This window comes from Dasypus novemcinctus, chromosome 10 (genome assembly GCF_030445035.2).
Source record: "Dasypus novemcinctus isolate mDasNov1 chromosome 10, mDasNov1.1.hap2, whole genome shotgun sequence".
Classification (NCBI taxonomy): domain Eukaryota; kingdom Metazoa; phylum Chordata; class Mammalia; order Cingulata; family Dasypodidae; genus Dasypus; species Dasypus novemcinctus.
Window position 1 is genome coordinate 65195506 of NC_080682.1, and position 26776 is coordinate 65222281.

Genomic DNA, 26776 nt, shown 5'->3' on the forward strand with positions numbered 1-26776 from the left:
GAGGACCTTGAGGTAAGGGCATGGCTTTTATCTATGCCCAGTTCTTTAACACAATACCCAGCACACACTGTGTAGAGGCGTGAATGAGGTCCCAAAATTCTTATTATAGACAAATTGGTTAACTGAAAAAGTCAGGCAAATGATGTGTTACGCAAAACACTGAAAGGTTGCCCCAGAAGTGCATTTTTAGATACTTCCAAGTTCCCCCGCTTCCACCGCGAATAAAATATGGCCCTGTGCTGACATAAATCACAGCTTCTGTTTATCATCCTGGCCTTGTAAGGTTATGGCTTCTCTTTCTTTCCCTTTATAAAAGTATATGGCTTTTCTCAGTGACTGCGGATTTCCTGTATCAAAATATTGGTAACTACTTTCGACCCCACAGCAAGCAAGGGAAAGACCCTCAAAGTCGTCAGCCAGGAGCAGGACCTCACCCGTGAGGGAAGGCGATGAATTAGACCAGCCCACTAGTAGCATCCACTCCCTGATTCGGGAGGGGGAAGGGCCGGGAGAGGGAGGTCTGGGCGGAGGAAACCCAATCTCCTGCAGGCCGCGACAAAGCCTACAAAGCCGGTGCGGCCTCCACGCGTCGTCAGGGCAACGCGGGGCCTGTGCGGTCTCGGATTGGCCAGGTCTGGCGCGCGGGGCCTGCTGGGAGAGCACGTCTCCACCGCCTCTCTGCCAGTTTGAACTTGGCGGGCCAGATGTGGGCGGCGGAGTGGCCGGGGTCAGCTTCTGCCGCTCCCCGCACCTGCTTCCCGGTAGACTGCTGGCCCACGTCTCGGCCCGCCTCTGGCACCCTTTCCGTGCTCATGGCGGGCGCCCGGGAGCAGGGCCTGGAGGTGGTGTCGGTGTCCGTGTACTCACCGTCGCCGAGCTGCAGCAATTCCACCATGTCGCTGTTGTCTCCCCTCCGCCGCCAGAGCTTCCCATTTGACGAGGACGACGGTGATGGGGAGGATGAGGAAGATGGGAACGAAGATGTTCATGACTCAGAGGCCGAGGTGGCGAGTCTGAGAGGAATGGAGTTACAGGGGTGCGCCAGGTAAACACGAGGCCGCTGGGCCGATACAGCCCTTCTCGATTAGACCTTTCTTTGTACCTTCCACTGCTGGCCATACACACACCTGTCTTCCACCTAAAAGGCAGGGCAGGCGTCTGCACCGTGCGGTGCTGCTCGTTTTTACACATGAAGAGAATTCTGGGCCAGTTCTTGCAAATAACTAGAGCTCTTCTATGATTCTTAATCCCTTTTCCTGAAAACATGATGATGCAACAATCTGATGTCCCAAAAATGCAGTTGCAAACACTAAATGTTTATACCATTTCAGGAGTTTTATAAATCTTATAAGACCAGATTGTGGATTCCATAACTCTTGCTTGGCCAAACCCTTACAACCAAAACATGTTTTACTTGCACCCTATTAGTGCCTTTGATTATCTTGGGAAAAAAAAAGAAAATACCCATCTCTAGTGAAGTAGATTGTAGTTTGCCGTAAACATTTTTTTCCTTTAAGGAGGTACTAGGGATTGAACCCAGGGTCTCATACATGGGAACCAAGCACTCAACCACTGAGCTATATCAGCTCCAACTGCAGTATACTTTTTATGTCATAGATGAGGAGCTGAAACTGAGATTAGAGTGTTGACCTCAGCATTCAGAGACAACCTTGAGTCTGATCTGAGTACTTATCAACAGTTGGAGAGAAGTCAATGAATCAAAGAATGTTGGAACCAAAGGCATTATTTAAGCTATCCTAATTTGTTTATTTCTGCAGTTATTCATTCAGCATTTACTATATGTCATATGCTAGTCTAGGCGCTAAGGCTGGCAAACAAGATAGGCATGGTCTCTGCCCTCAAGGAATTAAAACCTAGGTTAATTTACTCATTTTACAGATAACAAAACTGCAGCTCTGCCTACAAATAAAAAGTCTGATTCAAAAGCATACACCTAGTTATTAGCAGAGCTGGCCCTACTACCTATGTGTACTGATCAGGTTCTCTCATCTCTACATTACATGTCTGTAATGGTATATAAAAATAGGAGCAAAGGGCCTGCTTATCTCTAAAGGAATTTTTTTTTCTTTTTTTTTTAGTACCAGAGATCAGAGATTGAACCCAGAACCTCATATATGGGAAACCAATGCTCAACCACTGAGCCCATTGGCTTTCCTAAGTTGGTTTTTTGATTTGTTTTGCTTGTTTTTGTTTTCTTCAGGAGGCATTGGTAATTGAATCCGAGACCTCCCACGTGGGAGGCAGCAGCTCAACTGCTTGAGCCACATCCACTCCCTGCAGGAATATCTTTTATCTAAGACAGTGTTGAGATCTTATGAGTTCCTAACATGCAAGGCACAGTACAAGTGATCTAAAAAACAGGTACCAAAGAATACATGCTTTATGCAGAAACACTGAGTTAGCCCCCTTCCATATAAGATATTCAGATCCAGAGTGAGTGAATGGAATATGGAACCATATGAAGTGATCCACATACATAGTTATAAGATTGAGTCTCTTAAGGATGAAACGTCAAAGTAAATACATAATTGAAATAGAGATCAGAAAGCATAACCAAGTAAAACATTTGTCCAGCTGGTTATAGCAATAAAAACAGGCCTTCTCTGATCAATCTGATAGTAGAACTTAATGGTAGAATTAACTTCAGGAGTCCATTTTCATCTGGACCTACAGAAGGATTCTTCAGAACTGAACTGTCCCAAAGATTTTCAAAAATAATTTTTTTAGGTTTTGGAAAATACTTTCCAAGCATAATCAGTAGGATTAAACGATTTAAACTTGAATTTGGTGGTCTGAGCAGTGAATGGCCATCAAAACCACAGCTTAGCTACTGAAACCTTGCATCAGTTTACAAGAACCAAATTCCTGACCAAGTGGAGCGCCACAGGGGAGGTGCCAGAGCATATTTTTGTCTTACCTTAGACAACACCTGAATGAGCTGGTAGCACCCTAAGGCTAATGCTGCCTTCTTTGTCATAGTTAAATCTCTACAAATCCAAGGAATAGGTAGGATGTGAGGCTAGAAAGAGAATGCAAGAATCCTTAGGCCTTATGTGTGGCAAGTGTCACATCCCTATCAGGTACTCAATTGTGCTGAAAGTATGCCTGTTTCCCACCTCCTAGAGAACAGATAAAATAGGGTGAGTATCATCAAGTGCTTCAGAAAATCTGGTACTTACTTCCTGGGAAAAGATTAGTGTTTAGAACGTTTCTTTAGTCCTCCTTCCTCCTTCCTGTCTTTAGTTGGTACATTGGAGAGCTTAGGGGTGATGGGATAAGGAGGGCAGGCAGTCCTGGTTCTGGGCTATGAGTGTCCTCTCTGGAGCAGGACAAACCTTTCTTCCTCCAAGAGCTGCTTTGAATGCTGTGCCTTTTCTCCTTCTTTCACCTAATATGAATGGCAAAGCTGTTAAAGTAAGACTTTAAGGTAGACTCAGGCATCAGCTGCACATGGTACGTATGAGCTGGAGGTATTTTAGGTGTTAATATAGCCATGCTTAGAGGACGTACTGACCTTCAAGTGTATTGCTCATACTGAAATAAAGTTCAAAGTTAACTGCAGACAAGATAATGGGAAGTATTTTCCTGGAGCTTTATAATAGGCTTTTGGGCCTGCTGTTTATCTCTTCAACTTTATCCTGGCTTTTATATATCCATTTTTAAAAATATATCTGCTAGGATATATGTATCCATTAGGAAAACCATGCCTTAATAACTATTGGTCATAAATGGCTGCATATGAGTCCTCTTGATTATGAGTAGAGCTGTAGTATATATGCCACACATTTTGAACTCATTTGTTAAAATGGTTAAGGCAAGAAATTTACTACTTGAAGTATCACTTAAAAAAATTAATCTCCCTGATTTCTTTTTCAACAAACATTTCTTAGGAACCTACCATATTCAAGATCTTATGTTAGTCCCTTGAAATAAAAATTAGTTGACATGTTTTTTCTTTTTAAGGAACTCATGGTCTGTGGCGGATTTGGACAAGTAACAGGAAACCCAAGGCCCTTGATCTAGATTTTTGCAGAGGATTTCACTGCAAGACCAAAAAAGATAATGCCTGAACTGAGTTGAATTTTGAAGGGAAAGGAGTTAGCTGTAATAATAATAAACTACATGTACTAAATGCTTATTGAGTGTCCAGAACTGTCCTAAGCACTTCAGCCTAGATTGTCTCATTCAGTAGTACCTGTGAGGTAGCAACTAATGTCCTTCATTTTACATATGAAAAAATTGGAAGCTTGAAGGTATAAAACATAAGCAGAGTTTCACAGTTAGGAAGAAGCAGTTATGAGTTCACATCCAGGCTCTCTTACTCCCAGATCTCAGCTTGTAATCTAGCCATATGTGGAGGTGGCAGAAAGGAGTTCTAGGCAAGTGTAAAGCTGCAGAAGCACAAGGGGGTAGTAGGATCATCCACCTGTGGGAGTTCAGCATAACTGAAATATTGAGCCTGGACCAGCCATTGGTGAAAGTAGAGACCGGACAAATAGGTAGGGGTCAATTCATGGTTTTTATGCTAAGGAGTTTGTATTTCATCCTGTGGGCAGAAAATCCACTGAAGAATTTTGAGGTGAGGAGGTGACATGAGGAAAGGAGGTGACATAAGGAAGGATGAATCTGGCAACAGAGTAGAAAATAATTTGAAATAGTAATATAGGAGGGAGAGAAGTTTATGTCCAGGCAGTGCTTATAGGATTGGAGGATAGGAGATTGACTTGAGAAAACTGAAGGAAGCAGAATTGACATGAGTAGGTGATTACATGGGCATGGGAGGTAGGTCCCATTGGACCTGGACCTCCACCATTACAGGTGGAGGGAGAGCAGGAAGAATCAAAGATCATCTGAGTTTTCCTGGCTTGAGTAGGGAGATGGTGATATCTATCACTAAAGTAGGATTGTAAGAGGAGGAGCAAAATATTTCTTGGGGAAGCAAGTGGTGGGTGGGTGGTGACATAATTAATTTTATTTTAGACTTAGTTTGACATCTAAGTGGAGCTCTTTATCAGGTGGTTGGAAATAAAGGTCTGTAGCTCAGGAAAAGGTCTAGCCTGGAATCTGACCATCATCAGCATCTAGTAATAGTTCAAAATGTGGGAGCAGATGAAGTCATTCTACACGACTGAGAAGGAAAGGCATGCCTAAGAAATAAACACATCAAAAGTATCTCTTGCCCAATAGAATACAGATTCCATGAGGGCATGATGAATAAAGACATACAGCAAAAAAACAAAAAAAAGTAAACTGAAGCTGTGAGGAAGAGAAAATTTGGACATCACGGTGAGTGAGACGGTTGCTAGAGGCAGGAATATTAAAGAGACAAAGAGGAGCAGAGTCTATAATCACCTAGTCTCTAGAACTACCTTGGATCCTCAACAGCCCTTCTTGCCATCTGTGCTGATAAGTTCAGAATTTCCTAAGTTTTTTGCGGCTTGTGTATCTGGCCAAATCCCCATTTTCTTTTTTCTTTTCTGTCTTTTTTTTTTAAGTACTGGAGCTGGGGATTGAACTCAGGGCCTCATATGTGAGAAGCCAGTGCTCAACCACTGAGCCACATTGGTTCCCCTGGCTTTTCTTTTTCATTTGTTTGCTTGTCGTCTTTTTGTTTTGTTTTGTTTTCAGGAAGTACCAGGCACCGATCCCGGGACCACATCTCATGTGGGAAGGAGGTGCTCAACTGTTTGAATAACATCCTTTCCCCCATTTTCTTTATATACATACTTACGGTACCTTTCCCTTCTTTTCTTATCATTAGCTTGTGTCAGTAGTTACTTTTCCTTATACCCACTAGAAATAGGACAGAAGGGACATGGTAGAGATGGAAGTAACAAGACTGGAGAGTCTTGTAGGCCTTGTCTAAGCATCTGGCAAAAGGGACTAAACCAAAATGTTTAAGATGAGAAAGGCCATATGTTTTTTTGTTTTGTTTTGTTTTTGTAACTTTTATTTAAAAACAGTTTCAGGGAAGCGGACGTGGCTCAGCTGATAGAGTGTCTACCTATCATATGGGAGGGTCCACGGTTCATTCTCCAGGCCCTCCTGACCCATGTGGTGAGCTGGCCCACGCACAGAGCTGCCACACGCAAGGAGTGCTGTGCCCCCCACACAAGGAGTGCACCCTGCAAGGAGAGCCCTTCCACGTGAAAAAAGCGCAGCCCACCCAGCAGTGGCACTGCACACACGGAGAGTTGAGGCAGCAAGATGACGTAACAAAAAAAGAGATGCAGTTTCCCGGTGCCACCAAGGGTACAAGTGGGCATGGAAAAGCACACAGCGAGTTGACACAGAGCAGACAGCAAGGGGGAGGGAGAGAAATAAATAAAAAAAATTTTTTTTAAAAAAAGAGTATATACCAAGGGGTCAAAGGGAATATACGTTTAAAAAATAAAATAAAAAATAAAAACAATTTCAGACTTAACTGAAAAGTCGAAAGGAGAGTATAAAGAACTGTTCATCCTTCACCCACATTCCCTAATGGTTGGCCCCTTGGTGTTATGATTCTTTCTGTATAAATAAATATTCTTTTTTTCCTGAACCATGTAAGAGTAAGTTTCTGGCATGATGCCCCTTTAATTCTAAAAACCTAAGAGTGTATTTTCTAAAAACAAGAACATTCTTTTACATAACAGTACAGTTACAAAATTAGGAAATTAATGTTGTTACAATACTGTTATCTAATCCACATACCTTATTCACATTTTGTCATTTGTTCAGTAATGTCAGAGAAAGAAAGGGAGTGAATAAAGGGGGAAGGGGAAAGTCTTCAAGATCTCATCACAGGGAGTGGATGTGGCTCAGTGGTTGAGTGCCTGCTTCCCACATGGTAGGTCCTGGGTTTGGTTCCCAGTGCCTCCTAAAAACAGAAAAGCAAGAAGCAAACAAACGAAAAAACCACCTCAACGGACTGATGTGGCTCAGTGGTAGAGCATAGGCTTCCCACATAGGAGGTCCTGGGTTCAATCCCAGGCCCTGGTACTTCAGAAAAAACAAACCTCATCAAGATTATGTGTTGTAATCAGTTGTCTAGATATAAAATGTTTAGGGCAAAAAATTTGTTGGCATTGAGACATTTCAACTGGTGTGGATTATCCAGTGGGTTTTTAAATAATATGGTTTTAGGAAATGAAGGAATTCAAAAGCATTTTTATGGGTAAACCAATTTAAATATTAGACTTCCTCTTCATGATTTTTCATATATTTTTATATAAAATGAATTCATATTATGATTAATAAGAGACGCATAAATATATGATCAAATTCCACTTTCACCGTTCAGCTAAGTGATTTTGACTAGTAAGCCAAAGAGTTTCATGTACAAGTCCTACAAAATCCTCTCTTTGTAGCAGTGAGGTTGAATCAGAAGATAGCCAAGAAGAACAAAAACAGGTACACTTACCAGAAAGCAGCCTGACACCATGGGAAGTGTGGTTTGTTGGCAAAGAAAGAGAAGAACGTGACCGTCTGCAACAGAAAGCTCTAGAGGTAAACTAGATAGTTTTTTTATTTAATCTATGTGCTCATAGAGTAGAGGTGCCATTGAAAAGAAAATACTAATGCTATTTTTCCTCTGAAAACATTTGCTATATCAGTTTACTATATAAGTTTTAATAACTCTTATTATAGAAGTAATACATGTTCAATATAAGAAAATTTGGAAAATATAGATAATCAAAATTAAGAAAATTAAGATCTCTAATCTCATCACCTGAAGATAACCACTGTTAATATTATGGTGCATAGCCTTCCAGATTTTCTATATATATTTTTAAAAATAAATATATACGAACATATGTCTATAAAAACATACAATTAACTAAGGTAAATTCCACTGTATACATTCAGTAAGCTTTTCCAAAAAAGAGAGAAGGACAATAAATTGCAATAGAGTCAGGAATCTACTCCTATATCACCCAAAGAGCATGTGTCTTAGAATGAGTATGTGCTGGGAAATGGCTGTCTGCCAATTGTTGAGGAAGTTTCAGTTTCTCTGTGTCTCCCTAGCTCTCTTATGGACATTTCTCTTTATGTGATTCCAGTGTATAAAATGGGTATTTTATTGTGTACAATATGAATCCAGTATATAAATCAGCTACTTGATCAGGATCTCAAATGAAATAAGAAATCCAATACTTTTTCCATGGATAGTTTTCACTGTAGACAATTTTTGACTCATGTATTGACTTTAAAGTCTAAAACTTATGGTGTAGCGTGGTGCCTGTTATCTATTGCCCTCTGAACTCTCACTATCTAAACTCAAAAAACAAATCATTTTAGATACATTTTCATATGAATTCCTCATTCTTTGACTCTTCCGATTTGCTGTCCAAAACTTAGCAACCAAACAGATCCCTCAATGTCTATACTTACTATCTGAATTGTCCTTATCCAAGCACAGGGACCAAATAGATTTGGATGGTGAGGGTACTTCATTTTAACAAAATAGGATCAAACTCATTTGTAACCTGTTTGCTTCTGCCTGTCACATTATTAATGTATTTCAATCTTGTTAAATAGTTTTACAATATCATTTTAACGTATCTGCATAAGATTTTTTAAAAATATGTTTAAAATGTATTGAACATATATTAAAATATATTTAACCACTGTTGATGGATATTAAAGTTTATTCTAACCTGTTAATAACTGTATTGCTATAAAAACCCAGGGGACTAAAGCTTTGCCCCCATCTGTGATCTTACTAGGAATACATTTTCCACATCTGATTTAAAACTAATTGTTTACTTCTGTGATAAGTATCTTAACCAGGTAGGTAGTCACATGATCAGAAGGCTTGGCTTGATTCAAATGATTGTGAAAACTGGTACATTCTACCATTTCCCTACTGCATGATACTCTGTATTCTAGAATACAAGTTTATTCCTGGAAAATGTTTGGTGAGAATAGTAGCATTTGTTTCCACAGGGCATGACAAAGACTTTAATGGTTTGGTATCAGACAGACTTAATAAAATTCCTAGTTTCAGCCTTTTTACTGGCTGGGTGATCTGAGGCAAGCTATTTAAAAATTTAAGCGTCAATTTCCTCATCTGTACAAAACGGAGAAAATAATACCTATGCCATAGGATTTTTGTGAGACTAAATGAAACAAAGTATAAAGATGGCTGGTTTTGTTTCTATTGGTATTATTATTTATATCATATTGTTATTCATAGTGTTCTTAAAGCTTTTTTATTTATTTTCAGAATTAATGAGTATTATTGGGACCCCAGACTCTCACTTCTCTTATCTCAACATCAAGTTTTAGCATTACTCATTCCATTATTTAGTGATAGCTTTCAAAATGTTGATTTGTAGTGAGAAATCTACTTTGCTTCATGTCACACACAAGCACATACGTATGTGCATACATACGTAGCTGAAATAATATTTTAACTCTATAATATATCAACATTATATTTTTTGTTTTGGAGTTCAGTGATGGTGTTTGGCTTTCTATTTAGCCTTGCTAGAAGTCATGTGTTACATAAGAAAAAGAGGATCACTTCAAGTTGTTATTAGAGCCAGTATACAAAGAAAGAAGTTGATTAAATTACAGAAAATTAATGAGTGCCTGGACTTTGGAGTTATATAGAACTGACTAAAATTTTATCTCTGTAACTTTAGGAAAGTTATTTAATTCCTCTTAGCTTCAGTTCTTCATCTATAAGCCAGACGTTAGAAAGGCAGTAGTAGAGTGGTTAAAAGCATAAATTTCTAGGTTCAAAACTTGGACTGTAGGCAAATCTTTAACCTCTCTAAGCCTCGATTTCTTCTTCAGTAAAATGGGGAGAAGACTACTAACCTCATAGTGTTATTGTGAGGATAAAAAGAGCATCAGGATACCATATAGAAAGCACTTAATAAAAGTTAGTTATTATTGTATATAAAAAGGAGATAAAAGTTACCACGAACACTCATTTGGAAAACAGAATAAAATAATGACTATAAAATTCCTACCAAAATGATTAAGCATATAACAGGTTGTAATTATTTGTAATTTGTTAAGAGATGGAAACCTTTCTTGTATTTCTAGCTTGACATTTTTTATGGCTACTTCATTGCTCACTCTGAAACAATAAAAATACTTTAGCATGAATCTTAAAGTATAAATTATGCCAGGCAAATCCCAATATATAGGCCACAAACTCAACTTTTGTAAGTTCATTTGGTGGTGGTGTGATATTTACATTCTTTTCATGCCTTTCTCTTTTTCTTTATTTTCTAAGTCATGCTTTCCTTATTTTTCTGTCCTTATTCTTTGTATTCCTTAGTTTGTTAACAAATCATGTCATTAAAATCACAGATTTTTACCTGTGAGGAACAATTCATCCCTATTAAAGCTAAAATGCATGAGTGCTGGAGAAATAATTTTGCCAGGGTTTCAGTTAGCAGCAGAGCTGGGACTGGAACCCAATTCTTTTGATTCCAATGTAAGTGCTTTTTCCATTACACAAAATGGTGTTTTTTAGAAATAAATGGGTCAGGCTTAATATTTATTTTTGAACTTACTCTGCCTTTCTTCTTTCTCCCTTTAAAATGTAAAGGTTAAAATTTAAAGGAAAATTTGAAGGATAGTTGTGTCATTAAAAATATCATCACCACTCATAAATTTAATTTCAGCAACAGACATTTAGATTTGTTTCACATAGGATTGTGTTTGAAAAATTCTTTAACCCATCTAAATTACCCACTTGCAAATTTTTTTTTTTTTACATTTGTAACCATTGTTGACGATAGTTATGGTAAATGTTGAACATCAGTAGTATGAAAAAGTCTAGTGGTTTTGTAGGTCATTTAAATTTAATTTCCATTTATATTATTATTTTTAAAATATTTAGCAGACTTCCCTAAATTCTCTGTTACCTTTGGGTAATTCTAATTTTTAACATTTGTTTATCATTTTAGTATATTTTTTAAATTATAAAAATTATATAGTTTGTGAATAATACAGGTGTTATTTTGTTTTGTTTTGTTTTCTTCATCCTCTTGCCTTTGGCCATTTCATTTATCAGCACTTATGAAGGAATAGGGCAGAATAGAGAGTTAGTGAAACTCAAAACTGTCGATATTTTCTGATTACCTTCAGTGGTAAAAAGTTCTTTGAAAGTAGGCAAAAGTAATTGAAATAAAAATGTGTATTTAGGATATTCTTTGGATTTTGATTAACCATAATGAAGTGTTTACTCTATGGCAGAATAGCTACGATCCTGTTGAAATTCGCTGGTGACCCAGAAGATGATGTGTTGTAGGGGTCTCGTGAGAGAAGGCTCCAGTTGTGTCCCAGGACAGACTCGCCTTGGTGGTGAACAGATGGAGTCATTCAGGGTGGGAAGTTCTAAGAAGGGCCAGTCTGGGACAGGGAAGGGATGTGTCTCACAATGCAGTGTATATTCTGGATTGGCAAATTGCTTGAACCAGATGTCCTGAGATTAGAGCATTGTTTGGGTCAGTGGTAGCATCTTCTAGGCACTTTTGACCCTTCTTTCTTCTTAAATCTCTGTATCAACATTACCTAAATTTGTGAACCATAAACTAGGAGTTTTCCAATTTTTGAATTTAGGTATACAGTCTGAAAAATCTTGAAAAGGTACACAGATATAATTAATCATATCTTTAGTTTGTTCATTTAAATAAAATTATATTAACCCAGGACTACTTTAGAAAATTTTGAATATATAGTTGTCGGATATTTATTCTAGTCTGTTACCAGGTCTTCTCGCTTTCTCTCTCTCTCTCTCTCTCTCTCTCTCTCACACACACACACACACATGCTTTCCCCTATCTTATTTCCTGACACAAATCCAGACCTTTCTCTTACAATTCATATACTGTGGCATCTCCTATTCAGTCTCCCTCAAAATAGTTCTGATTCTCAAAAATTCAGTCTTCAACCTTTATCATCATGAGGTCTATATCATCCCTTTTGCCATGCATTACTGCTTCAAAGAGTTCCATTTTTTTTTTTCTGCCCCTCTCAAAAGACCTTTTTCCATCTGGTTAGCCTCACACTCTGATTTTCTACTGCCCACCCTCACCTGTCTGTCTGTCATTTCTGACTATGATGCTTATTTCTGACTACCTTTGTCCTCACTGTTTTCCTCCTTTCTTTTCCCTCCCCTTCTCTTAACTCCTATGACGGACAGTGCTTCACAGTGTAACATTTAATTTGTCATTGTATATAGTAAGATTAGATTAGATCAGATACTTCTGGAATTTCATCTTCTATATCTCAGCTCCATAGAAGGTCTCACTCCATAAAGAAATATTTATTTATTATGAAGGAATAGCAGGTACAGAGATAGTAAAGAATCCTTAAAATCAAGATGGCTTTTTTGCTTGTTAGGGTATAGTATTTAAGAATTGGAAGACTTTTAGAGTGAATGAGGGCAGCTATTTTTTATGCAGCAGAATTAGAATGAGAGGTCTAAATCCTAGGACTAAAGTGCAGTTCTAAGTGCACCTAGTGTAGAGTTTTATCTTTATTTAAGACAATGGAATTGGTCTGAAAGTTGAAAAAATGTCCTTCCCACTACTACCCATACCCAGATAAATAGATCTTTGGGAAAGTGAGAAGTGGGGACCAGTGGGAGATATGTAAACATATCTGACTATTAGAACCTAAGGAGAAAGAAGAAAAATAACTGGTAATTATGGTAGTACAGTCCTAGAAGTCTAGTTTGAACAGCATTCTCTACTGATGCAGTAATTTAACTGATGAGTGACGAAGTGGTGGCATTCAGCTTGTAGTTTTATTTGGCCATACCCTTTACATTCTTTCTCCTCAGGAAATGCCCAAACGTGTAGATTCGAGTGACAGCAAGGCAGTTAAACAATCTGGGATATGAATGTGGTTTTGTTTTTTACTCCAGCAGCTATAAAATCAGTAAAAAAATTTCTGGATTCTTTTTCCCTAAAGAAAGTTGAATGGAATCTTTATATTTCTTCTTTGGTGGAACTCTGAATTAAAATTTTAATTTAGGGATTATTTAATTCCTATCCTTTGTCTTTACCAAGAAGCTAAAAGCTTTTTATAACTCTTCTTAAAAATTGCAGCTCTCTTGTGCTTCTGCCAATAGCTTACAGTGATGCCAAAGTTTATGTGTGGGAAAGCTGATTTCAATGAGGGTAATTTAGCTGAAGTTCAGTGTAAGAAACTAGTGTTTTGTTGCTAAGCAATTATTTGCATTTCTAAAAAATGACTTATACTTTTTACCAATGCTTTCTTTCATCATAGACTAGTTAATTAAGTAAGTTATTGTCACCAATGGTATATTTTCTATAAAGGAAACTATATTCTTGTTTAATTTGGTTAACCTCAGCCTTTTAAAAAATTATGTGACTTGGGTACTTGCTACTAAATACTGCTTTTTGTTTAAATAAAATCCATAGGAATTAAACCAACAACTAGAAAAAAGAAAAGAAATGGAAGAACGTGAAAAAAGAAAAATAATTGCTGAAGAAAAGCACAAAGAATGGGTTCAGAAAAAGAATGAACAGGTAAAGAGAAAAAATAACATACACACATGTATACTATATCTCTTTTGCAAAGACATTCTTCTCATTATCCTTCATTTCCGAGGTTTTTTATATTTCTCTTAGATTCTTTTTTCTCTGGTTTGCTTTTTTACCCCCTGTTCCTTGTGGACATTCATCAAGGCTCTGTCTTCTTCTCTTTACTATCACTTTTCTCCTTTTCCCCTCATGTGGCTTCCACTAGTACTTGCCTGCAGGCTGTCACCAAATCTGTATCTCTAGGCCTGATCTTCTAGAGTCTTGGATTTCCGTCTCTTGGTACCTATGAGCCCTCAAATCTAAAACAGCACATTATTGCCCTCCATAGCACTGTTCTCCTAACCCAGACATAATTAGGGTTCTTCTGTCATTCATGGTCATCCCTTCCTTTCCTTTTTGTGATAACTTCTTATATGGTTTCATTGTATCCTTAAACTTATTTATTTCCCTAAACTGGAATGTAAGCTCTGTAAGGGTAGGAATTTTTTCTTCTTTTCAGTTATCCAGCAGCTAGATACATATCTGGGACATAACAGATCCCCCCAAATATTTATTGAATGAATGAATCCACCTCTGAGTACCTGCTGGACTCATCTTGCTGAAGAAGTCCCCAGTTCAAAAATTGATTTTCATGGTTTCCCCTTGAATAAGGTTTTTTAAAAATTTTTTTAAAGATTTATTTTTTATTTATTTCCCCCCCCCACACACTCTCTGTTTCCATTCACTCTTTGTTTTTCTGTGTCTGCTTACATTCTTGTAAGTGGCACCAGGAATTTGTCTCTTTCTGTTGTGTCATCTTGCTGCGTCAGCTCTCCATGTGTGCAGTGCCACTCCTGCGCAGGCTGCACTTTTTTCACGTGAGATGGCTCTCCTTACTGGGCGCACTCCTTGTCCGTGGGGCTCCCCTATGCGGGGGACACCCCTGGGTGGCATGGCACTCCTTGTGTGCGTCAGCACTGTGCTTGGGCCAGCTCACCACACGGGTAAGGAGGCCCTGGGTTTGAACCCTGGACCTCGCGTATGGTATGTGGATGCCCTATCAGTTGAGCCAAATCCACTTCCCTAAATATCTTGGCTGCTTAAAGACCTTTTCTCTCATCTGAACTTCCATTTCAGCCATGTCTCATACCCCCATTTCCTTCATTCTATGTTATTGCTTTTTCTTGGGATTCTTTTCGGAGCACACACAGGATAATCATAGCACATCTTCTTGGAATATTAGTTTTTCTGGAAACTTTTGAGGGGAAAAACCTTATTTTTATATTAAAACAAGCATAGATTATAATGGAAGTAGAACATAAATTTTATATTTAGGATACACAGTAGATTTCAAAGCAGTCTTAAGCTTTGGGCTATGCTTCCTAGCCCCCAATGTGATATGTTCATGAAAAATTTTTAGAACACTGTTCTTACTGTTTCTCACTTCTGTGTTTTTATATATAATATTTTATCAGCAAGGACTCTCACCATGTCTTCCACCCTGCCTTACCCATCCAACTCAAAAAACATTTCTCGTGTGAAGCATTCACTGATTGCATGCTAAAAATTATCTGAAACCTTGCAAGTTGTATTACTTTTATGGCTTTTTAACATGTAACACATTGATTATATATGTTATGTTGCTGTATCGTATTATGCATATATCTTCACTTCCCTTAAGGAAGCGATTTTAAAACCCTTAAGAGCAAGAATTATTTTCTTATATTACTTTTTATCAACTACAAGATCTAGCATAATGCTTTGCATACAGTAAGCATTTGTTAATTGAATGAATGAATAAACATTCTATTCAATTTTAATATATTCCAATACTGGATCACAAATTAAAAATTTTAAAAATACTCATCTAGTTAATTTTTTTCTATGTGATTTTTTTAACATATTTAGAAGGGTGCTCATTTTATTATTATAGGTAATTTTATGAATTTAGACAAATGTTTCAATAAAAATTTTTAATTTTTTAATTCTAATTTTTGTCCTTCACTATTATTGACTCTGATATATAGTGGTATTAATAAGAGCACTCTTTTTATGTAAAGCATCCCAGTAAATTGAAGATGACATAGCTTCAGCATCAAGATATAATAAGGAAATTTGTTAGATTTGTAGGTATTATAACCATAAAAGTACACGTTCCTTACTTGAGAAGTAAATGGTTTGTTTTTTCATTTTGCGTTATCCCATAACACCATGAGGGATTTTTTTGGTGGATAAATGCCAAAATCATAATATTACAAAACTGGGTGATATTCTTTTGAAATTTATAACTACAAAACAAAGTAATTTTACATGTGCAGAATAGTATTCTTTCCTCTAAAAGCCTCTCTTATCTTCTAGCTCCATTAAGCTAACTTTACTATGTCTATCAAGCATAGTTATTGTTTGTCTAAGAATATGAGATACTGCTGGGAGATGATAAATTCTCTGTTTAATTAGTGGTAGTAGATCTAATCCAATTATTTGAGTTTTTTTTTCACATTTGAGGGAAATGGCTTACCCTGACATAAATCACTAATTATTGAAAACAAGATTACATGAGGTTAAGAATAGTGTAAAAATGAACCCTGAGAAACTAAGTTTTACATATTCTGTAGAACTCTGTGGATTTTAGGGAATAATTGATTCGTCTAGTTTTTTTTTTTAAAACCTATCAGATTTCTTATTTCAACTTCAGTTAAATTTACCTCTGTTTGTAAAGACTACTCTCCTGGTTCTTTTCTTCCCATCTGGCATCTAGTTTTTTCCTCCTCAGTTTACATTTCATGGTGTGTGGTCCTGCACAGCCTCCAGTTTCATTCACATTTTAGCCATATCTGTAGCCATTATTTTCTCCAAGTCATTTTCACTGTGTTCTATCAAAAACTCAGACAGAAAGGATTTATGTATCCATTAGCAAAACTAGTTCCTTGTAATTTGACTATAAATTCTTAACTCATTTAAAAATACTTGGTTTATCTCATTTAGTCTTCTTATATCTGTGTTGTCAAACTAATTTTCTAGATTTGTTTTTCATAGTGTGTTTTCAAATATTTTGTAAAGGGTCTTTTTTTTAATGCTTTAAAAATTATTTCAAAATAAAAATTGCTTTTTTTTTGAGGTACTGGGACTAGGGATTGAACCCAGGACCTCATATGTGGGAGGCTGGCACTCAACCACTGAGCCACACTGGCTTCTAAAAATTGCTTTTTAATTTTCAAAACAGGAACCAATTTTTGTGTGTATGTGTGTGTGAGGTACCAGGGATTAGGGACTGAACCCTGGACCTCATAATGTGGAAGGCCAACACTCAAACACTGAGCCACATTGGCTCCCCTGAATTAGTTTTTTTTTTCGTTTGGCTTGTTTGCTTTTTTTTTAGGAGGTACCAGGAACCAAATCTGGGGCCTCCCATGTGGGAAGCAGGCACTCACCCTCTTGAGGCAAATCCATTCCCAGGAACTTGCTTTTTTACTATAAAAAATTAATTCAAATCAACAAACTGTATGATTCATAACATACCTTCCCATCATTCATGCGTTCAATTATTGTTCATTCAACTCTTATTATGTGCCACACATTACTTGAGGACCAAATTCAGAAATTTTAAGTAGTCTCCTTTAACTTACAAGAAACAAAGGTTCTCTTAGGGTACCATATTAAGAAAAGGGAAATTTATTGTTGTAGCCTGTGTGGTGTTGAACTGGACTTCCAAAATTTCCGAAGCCGCTTAGAGACTGGTTACTCACTCTCTCTATACTTTTTTCTGGGTGCCACTGTTCTGCTCTTGTTAACTAAAGGCATTATTCTCTTTTCCCTGGTTTACATCCTACAGAGAGCCTGTCTGATTTTTTAAAATGAACTTTATTGAGCTATAATTTTCATAAATTAAAATACAGTTTGATGAGTTTTGACTACCTTATGTATACCCACATAACTACCACCACAGCCAAGGTACAGAACATTTCCTTCATCCCCATATCCCCATATCCCTTTGCAGTCTGCACTCACTCCACCTGTCCCCAGCAGCCTCACCTCCAAGGAAACCGTTAATCTGCTTTCTTTCCCTATGGATTAGTTTTGCCCTTTAAAGAATTTTGTATAACTGTCATCAGAGTATATGCTCTTTTGTGTTGGGCTTCTTTTTTTTTTTTTTCAATTTTATTCTGCTATTGTATGTTTCTTGTTATTGCTGAGTTGTATTCTGTAGATAAACAACAAATTGTTTATTCATTCACTAGTTGATGGACAAGTTGGGTTGTTTCCAGTTATAGGGGTATTAGTAATAAAATTCTATCACCATTCACATACAAGTGTTCTTGTGGACAGTTTTCATTTCTTCTGGGTAAATATACTGAGGAGTTGAATTGCTAGTGTGTGATTAATATGTGTTTAAACTTCATAAGAAACTGCTAAACTGTTTTCTGAAGTATTTGTACCATTTTATATTTCCACCACCAATGTAAGAAAATTCCATTTGTTCCACATCCACTCCAAACTTGATATTATCAGTCTTTTTTATGTTTTATTCTAGTGAGATGTAGTGTTTTTACTTGCATTTCCCTGAGGTCTAATGATCTTCAGCATCTTTTCATAAACTTATTGACCATTTCTATGTCTTATTTATGAATTGTTGATTCAAGACTTTTGCTCATTTTTTGGAGGGCTTGTGTATATTATTAATTGTAAGAATTTGTATATTCAGGTTACATGTCTTCCCATTCTGTGGCTTCTGATTTAGTTTTTCTTAATAGTCTTTTTCAAAGAGCAGAAGTTTTTTATTTTGATGGAGTTCAACATGTAAGTTTTTTATGGATCAGTTTAATTCTTTTAAATCTTAAAAAAAAATTTTTTTTAATCTCTTAAGCTTTGTTAGAATGGTTTAGAATGGCCTTTACTCTAGGGCTAGTATAGGCCTTCTAAGATATCTTGGTGTTCAGTAACCTCCTCATTAATGTACCTTTTAAGGGCTTCCTTGCCTTTCCAACTAAGACACCTGTAGTTGTTTTTGCTAGGAGACAGTATGCAGGAATTTTCATGCAGCACAATTAATAATAGCAAAACCCTACCAGAGTGCACTTCTCTCTCATGCAGAGTCCAATGTGAATGTGACTGGTTAGGAGGTGCTTCTCCAAGTGGTGAATTAGGGACCCAGTCTTCTACCGTCTGTTTGCTCTGCATCTTCCTGGCTCATTCATAGGCACATAAGAGTGTAATTTCAGACCAAGGATACAGGGAAAAACCAGATAACCTTTAAAGATGAAGGAGATGTGAGAAGTCAGCAGTAGCATTCCAAAATCAACAGCATAATGCCAAGACTCAGTGACTAACATTGACCTAACTGCATTTCCAAGGATGACTCACTAGACCAAGAAGAGGCAGTAGTACAGTTAACATATACCAGTCACCCTCCCTGGAGTCCTCTGGCATTAGGAATTCCTCTAGTAGCAGTCAGTTTCAGAGGCTAGAAGGCTTGTTTCCTCCAGAATCGGTAGCATCCTAACTGGCCAGCAATCCCAGGTTCTCTAACTTTCACATTCATTACGTGGTGATCCTGATGGGTTGTAATACTGTATGCTAGGGAGTAGCTAGGGTTCTTGATAGTTATACCAGGTACTACAGTAGGAGACTTGTTAGGTTGAAGTGGGAGGTTTTCCTGAGTATGTGAGGCTGTGCATAGTCTACTTCCACTTCAACCAGGACAGTTCCATTTTGATATGTTTTGCATTTGGATGCTTTCCTGTAAGATTTCATTATTGTTTTTTTAAAGTTTCCTCAGCCAAATTTTTTAAAGTTGAATAAATATTTGGACTATGAATGAAAGATGAGGGGATTGTTTTTAACTTGTACTAATGCCCATTACTCCTAATGGGCAGATGAGCCTGTCTGCCTCAGCAGTCTCCCATAGTTTTATGAATAGCCTTCTTTCAGATACCAACCTCTTGCCATCCTAAAGCAGGATAATTCCAATTAGAAGGGTAAGTTGCATGTATCAGGCACCTTGACCTGAGTCATGTCATCATTGCAGCAATGGGCAAGACTCATTTGTAGGAATAGCAAGGGAGAAAGTGTATTACCCTGTGAGAAGCATTTGTGGAATGTGTAGCTAGTGGGAGGGACAGCCTGAAGATACCAAAATAGAGTTCTAATGAACTTCTCTTTTCTCATGTTCTGTATAGCTAGGAACTTCAGCTGAATAAAAGCCATTTGGGCCCAAGATTATTAGGATTTCATAAATTTAAGAATTTTGCCTATTCCTCAGAAGGATGATGCAAAATTCTAATAAAATAGACTTTTCCAAATAAACAGTAGAGTTTGTCAAAGCTTTACCTTGTTTAAAAACAAAATAGGTGACATTTAAAGAGGTTTTATTTGTTTTTATTTCTTTTTCTTTTTTAGTTAAAATGTACTGTTAAGCTCAGACCATGTATAGGAAGTTGCAGTAGTTCACATGAAGTGATCATAATGTTGAAATCTTTGCTAGGAAAATAAAGGGGTATTTTTAGACACAGACATGATTAAGAAATGGGAAAGATTTTTGCCTTATTCACTTTTTTTCTTGTCCATTTGTACTGTTCATTAAAAGTAAAAATATTGCCACTACTATTGGTACCATTTTTTGACTTCTCATTTACAAACTTGTCTTTGTTATTTGGATTACTCCTGTCACGTCATATCCTTTTTTCCCTATGCGCTATCTTTCCTTTTACTTCTTTTAATACCAAAGTATGTTTCCTAACTCAAACACAGTAGCCAAACTATCTTTTCCCTTCTTATGCTCATATCCCAACCTATTACCCCCATTCCTTCTCTTTATTTTTACTAGTGATTAATATTTTTCTTCATACCACTAAGTTTTCTGCTGTTTCCTGGAGACAGGAGATTTAGAGCTCCAGGGTACATAAAGGGAAAAAATAAAACTTTTTTCAAAGCTCCTACATTACTTAAAGGTTTCCATTAGTTTTTTCCTAGGTGTGTATTTTTTAAAAATCTTTGAATGCTTTGCTAGTCCACGTCAGGATTGTGGTACCCTGTGACCCCCTAAGTAACTAAGAGGTGGTTAACAAAATAAGGATTCTCTATTCAGGTAAATCTGGAAAATTCTGGGTTAAGCAAAGTTGGTTTTTTTCTTTTCTTTTTTATATAGGTCTTTTACAATGTCGGTTATAAATGTCTAAGAGAAAGATGAAGTATGCAATATTTCCCAAACTTAATTGATCACTGACCTTTAGGAGTAGTGAAGTGTGAGGTTGATGAAATCAAGAACACTTACTCTCTCAATTTTCTTATTGATAGTTTATACTTGCAAATATGTTGGTCTTCTAAAAGTGAATTTGTAGATTAGCCTGTTGGGAAGTAAAAAAGCATTTTCTATTGAAGTGGTTAAAACACAGACTCTGGAACCAAATTACCTGGATTCAATTTCCTTATCTGCCATTTAACATCTGTGTGCCCTTACGCAAATTACTAAACCTCTTTGTGCCTCAGTTTCCTCGTCTGAGAATGGGGATAATAGTATCTACCTTATATGATGGTTGTGAAATTAAATTTCATAATGCAGACATTTAAAGTATGTGGAACAGTGACAAGTATAATTAGTATTTAATAAATGTTAGGTGATATAACTGAAAACAGTATAGGAACTAGAAATCTTTTTTGTTCTAAAGATTTATCTATTTATTTATTTTCCCCCTTCCCCTCCTGCTGCCCTGCTGTTTTTGCTGTCTGTGTTGTCTTCTTTTCTCATTTTCTCTCTTCTAGGATTCACCCAAATTTGATCCTGGAAACCTCTGATGGGGAGAGAGGTTCCCTGTCAGTTGCACCACCTGAGTTCCTGGTTTCTGCTGCGCTTTACCAGAAACCAGGGCTCTCTCCCTGTTTCTCTTTTGATGCATCCTCATCTTGCTGCATGACTCAGTTGTGTGGGGCACCGATTCACCATATGGGCACTCATGTGGACATTCCCATGGGCACTGACTTGTTGTGCAGGCACGCTTTCTCTTCTTTTTCACCAGGAGGCCCCAGGGCTTGAAACCAGGTCCTCCCATATGGTAGGCGGAAACTCTATCACTTGAACTACATCCACTTCCCTAGAAGTCTTCTTGATTAGGTCTTGGAGAATTATAAGTCAGATAAAGGTGACATATAAGATTTTTTGATAGTATGAAATTTTAAAATCCAGTACTGTTTCAATGAATATTGAGTTCTCAGCATGAAAGGATCTCTCTGCAGCTATGGCTGCCCACCAAAAAGGAAACAGCAACTTGAGAAAGGACTTGTGTTTTGATTTTTAAGACCTGCCTTTACCACACTGGACGTATATTTGCATGTACCTGATGTTTGTTGGGTGTTAATTGAATTACCTATATTAAAATATTCTAAAAGGGGCTTTCAAGGGAAGAATTTGTTTTCCTGGCTCATATTGTTTTGCTCACAAAGCAATGTATATGGCATTTGTATTGCTTATACTCTTTTATGCCATGCAGATTATTTTCTAAAGACAGTCTAGCTATGTTACTGGTTATTTAGAATTTACCTGTGTTGGTAGATTATCTTACTTTTTTTTATCCCCCACTTGTGGCTTGCTTACTGTCTGCTCTCTTGTGTCCATTCACTGTGCTTTCTTCTGTGTGTCTGTATTTATTTTTTATTTACTCCCCCCCCCCCCCAACGCGGCTTGCTTGTTGTCTGCTCTCTCTCTCCATTCGCTGCATGCTTTTCAGTGTTTTTACTTGTCTCTTTTTTGTTGCGTCACCTTGCTGAGTTGGCTCTCCATGGCGCTTGCGGGTCGGGCGTGCTTGCAGGCCGGCAGCTCTCCATGGCTGTGTGCAAGCCTGCCTTCACAAGGAGGCCCCAGGGTGCGAATCCAGGGCCTCCCATATGGTAGACGGGAGCCCAACTGAATGAGCCACAGCTGCTTCCCAGCAGATTATCTTTTGAATGAGAGAGGCAAAAATTTTGAGATATACTGTGTATGAGGAAGTCTGCAAACTTTTTTGTAAAGTGCTAGATAATATATGTTTTAGGCTTTGTGGGCCATAACATTCTCTATTGCAGCTATTCAGCTTTGTTGTTGTGTAGTGCAAAAGCAGCCATAGACAAAAAATATGTAAACCAATGGATGTGGCCATGTTCCAATAAAACTTTATAAATACAGGTGGCTGGTAGACCAGTTTTGGCCTGTAGACCATAATTCGCCAACCCCTCATCCATGTAAGATGTAAGAATTACATTGCCAGAGATTTACCTGTATGAGCTATTATAGTAGTATTTAATGGACCAAAGTTATTTATTTGTCCTTCTGTAACTCACTTATGGGGAAGATTTATCCAAGTATTTGTATTTGCAAATTGTCTGTCAAGGAAATGTATATGTATGTAACTTCTATATTAAGGAGTGAGGGTAGACACCCATTAAAAATACTAACATTTATGAAAATCTAACAGGGTACAATAGTTATTCACTAATTTATTCAACAAATCATTACTGAGCATCTACTATATATCCAGTACTGTTCCAGGCTCTGGGTGTACTTTAGTAAGGGCTTTGCCACTCTGCTCAGGAAACTTAGAATGCAGATAGTAGACAGATAATTGTGGGTATGTTATATATCTTCATAAGCCATGTTGTGCCAGCCACTGCGCTGTCATGTATTTTAAGAAATAAGTTCAGCAAATTATTCAATATAACAATCTTTGCTGGTATAAGAATAATTATAATTATAATTATTACAATTAAAATCCCTTCTTTTTTATTTAAGAAAAGGAAAGAAAGGGAACAAAAAATTAATAAAGAATTGGAGGAAAAAGCAGCAAAGGAACTAGAGAGAGAACATTTGCAAGAAAAAGCAAAAGAAAAGTATCAGGACTGGCTAAAGAAAAAAAATGCTGAAGAATGTGAAAAGAAGAAGAAAGAAAAGGTATTTTTATTTGAATAACAAGTTAGAATATATGCCTTTGGTTTTCATATATACCGATTATATTGTAGAAAAAGTTATCTGGTAGAAAATTGGCACTATCTTAGCATAAAATAAATGCATGAACCCACCCTATTTATTCTGTACATTATGTTTAAATTTCAGAAACGAATATGCATTTTTGGTTTTCTTAGGCTGAGAAATGTTAATTAGCCTGTTGATATTTTTTCAGTCATGTTTGAAACTTTTTGTTGTTACTACTTTTAAATATTTCTCGATATACTTTTATGGAAAGTCTTATTACTTTATTATGAATTGCTAGTCTCTTAAAACAGTAAATTGCTTTGTTATTTAGATTCGATGTCTAATTGTTGTTCGGACATAGACACCTTAATTCTATAACCTTGTTCCTGGTAATGTTAATTTTGCTCTCAAATTATAGAAATATGATTCACTTTTTATGGCCAGTGAGCAATTAGGCTGAAAAACTGTTGGGAGAAAAAAATAAGTAGGATTTGAGTGGAATTTTTAGTGACAGAATATCCTTGGAAATTATTTCTTCTTGTCATGTTGAGGAAAAAGAAAAACAACGGCAAGCTGAATTACAGGAAAAAAAGGAAATAGCAGAAAAAAAGTTCAAGGAATGGTTGGAAAATTCAAAAAATAAACCTCGTCCCACTGCAAAGAGCTATGGCTATGCCAATGGAAAACTTACAGGTTGGTTTTTATGTTAGTGGCTTATGTAAATATGGTTTACAAGAGCAAATATACATTTAGTTTCCTTTGAGAGAAATAGAAATGTATAAAATTTTCTTTCAAATTATAATTTTCCTGAGGATTATATATGTAACATACTATATTGTATAGAAATATTACAAATTATCTGACATTTCTTAGAAAATGAAACCATTATTATGTTCCAATGGAAATACTACAAATTTATTATCATTATTTATTATTCTTTTAATGGCAGTGGTTACAAAGTGCAAAACTAATGCTTTAAAGTAATGATTTCTAACATTAAGACAAAAATAAAATTCTCTTACATTTCTTGTGTGATAAAGCCTTAATCGGGATATAGTTAATGGGTTATTTTACCTTCCCCTTCTTCGAGTCCTCTCTAAGGCAGAGCTCCCAATGGCTTTGGGACACTCCTTTTCCAGCATGGAATACTAGGCAGCACTTGAACCATACACAAAACCATTATGCCTTTAGGCTTGGTTATAAATGACAATGCGTATTTTCCTTTCTGCTTCTTGTTGGAAGCTCATACCTTGCTGACAGCTGCCTTCACTTGTTTAAGTGATTTATTATTTAAAATACTCCCGTTTTGTTTTGTTCACACAATAGAACATATTCCAGACTTTGTTTGACCATCTTGGCGAAGTGTGTGTGGACATATCTTTGCAGTCAAAATGGACTACCAGTGTCTGAATGACACATTCCTTCTGTCAGGATTTAAGTCTGTTTTCTAGATCAGAGGTCATCCATTCCAGCTACTACTCATGGTCTTCTCCCTTTTTTTTTTCTTTCTTGTTTGAAAAAGGGACAATAATTAAGCTGTGGGTTTTGTTTTGTTTTGATGCACCAGGGCCAGGGATTGAACCCCGGACCTCGTTGTGGGTATGCGGGAAGCTGGCACTCAGCCACTGAGCCACGTCAGCTTCCTTCTTGAGTTGTGTTTTTGTTTGTTTGCTTGTTGGTTTGTTGTTTTTTAGGAGGCACCCGGAACTGAACCTGGGGCCCTCCATGTGGGAGACCGGGGCTCAGCTAATTGAGCCACATCCACTTCCAAGCTGTGGTTCTAATCAAGTAATTGCTAGAATAATGTATTATTTTATTAATTTTTTTGAGTTTTTAATTCTAACAAGCAGTATATTTTTCTGCAAATGTTCTACTGCTCTTAGATCTCTATTCTTTAATCCCATATCATTTTTTAAAATTATGAAATAAACTTACATGTTTATAGTGACTGGAGGATTTGGATATGATTTGCAAAATATTCCTTCTACCCACAGTTACTAGATGTCAGGCATTTACAATTCAATAAACACTTCATGTGCATTCTAGTAGGAGAGCACTTCATAATTAGTAATTGAAATTATAGTGGTATTATGAAATCTTACTAATTTCAGTGACTGTAATTCAGAATTTCAAAGGTGCTTCCAAAGAATTTTGATTGACTTTTGCTGTATATGCAAAGTTCTGCGAACTTTGGTGTCTGACAAATGAAACCTAGTACACAATGAATAGTTTCACAAATTGGATTTTGTTTTGCCTGTCTCTCTGTCTGTCTGTCTGTCTGTCTATCTATCTATCATTTCTTAGGAGGTACCAGGAATTGAACCTGGGACCTTGTTATGGGAAGTGGGCCCTCAAACCACTGAATTTCATCTACTCCCTAGATTTTGTTCCATTTAAAGCTTCTAAATTTAATTTAATAACAACTTAAACTTTGTGTAAGTTTTTATTCATGTAGGTTTTAATAGTAATATTATTTGGATTCTTAGGACTATTATTATATTTTAATAATTAATATTTATGTTATTTGAAAAGCTTTCTTTCTTTGAAAATATTCAGGAGTTCAAGTTTTAAATAATTCAGACTGGCTTACCAATGTTTTTGCCCTTCTTATTTTTAACATTTTTCTAGAAATTTAACAATAAGTAGTTGTTTTTATTAATCTCAAGAAATTTCTTTCTCTCTCTTTCTTTCTTTTTAAAATAATTTTAGGTTTTTACAGTGGAAATTCCTATCCAGAACCAGCTTTTTATAATCCAATTCCATGGAAACCAATTCATATGCCTCCTCCCAAAGAAGCTAAGGATCTATCAGGAAAGAAGAATAAAAGACCTGTAATAAGCCAGCCACACAGGTCATCATCTCTGGTAATTCATAAAGCCAGAAGCAATCTTTGCCTTGGAACTCTGTGCAGAATTGAAAGATAGTATATGTGGGAAATAGAATGTTTTTACTTGGAGCTATTTAATTTTAAAATGAGAAATCATTTTTAACTGCTCAATCAGTAGCTTAATATTTGATGTAATAATTGACAAGTTCCCATTTTTGCATTTGGGTATGGAGTCCTTGGAGTTAACTGAGGAATATATTTTCTATCTTCTGATTTTTATAAATGTTTCAAGGTTGGTTTTTGGTGTATTGTTTGGAAGATAAGTACCTGAATCCCTAATTAAGAATTGTGTTTGTATTTAGCTTGTATTAAAACTATACTGTGATGTGTAGTAAAACCAACTATTTTTCTTGCTTTTTTAATTGATACTCTGTTGTTAGTTTTATGTTTATGAACATAATAAGATTAAGATTAAATGATTCAAACAATTCTAAA

The 26776-nt window shown here is 36.6% G+C and overlaps 1 protein-coding gene across 1 annotated transcript; it reads left to right on the plus strand.

The window, feature by feature from the left end:
- Positions 1-626: 626 nt before the first annotated feature.
- Positions 627-26776, plus strand: CCDC34 (coiled-coil domain containing 34). Its single transcript, XM_004454271.5, has 6 exons — positions 627-1045; positions 7371-7509; positions 13416-13523; positions 23275-23433; positions 24006-24147; positions 26164-26776. Exons 1-6 carry the CDS (start codon positions 705-707, stop codon positions 26376-26378), a joined length of 1104 nt encoding a protein of 367 aa, XP_004454328.2. The 5' UTR covers positions 627-704; the 3' UTR covers positions 26379-26776.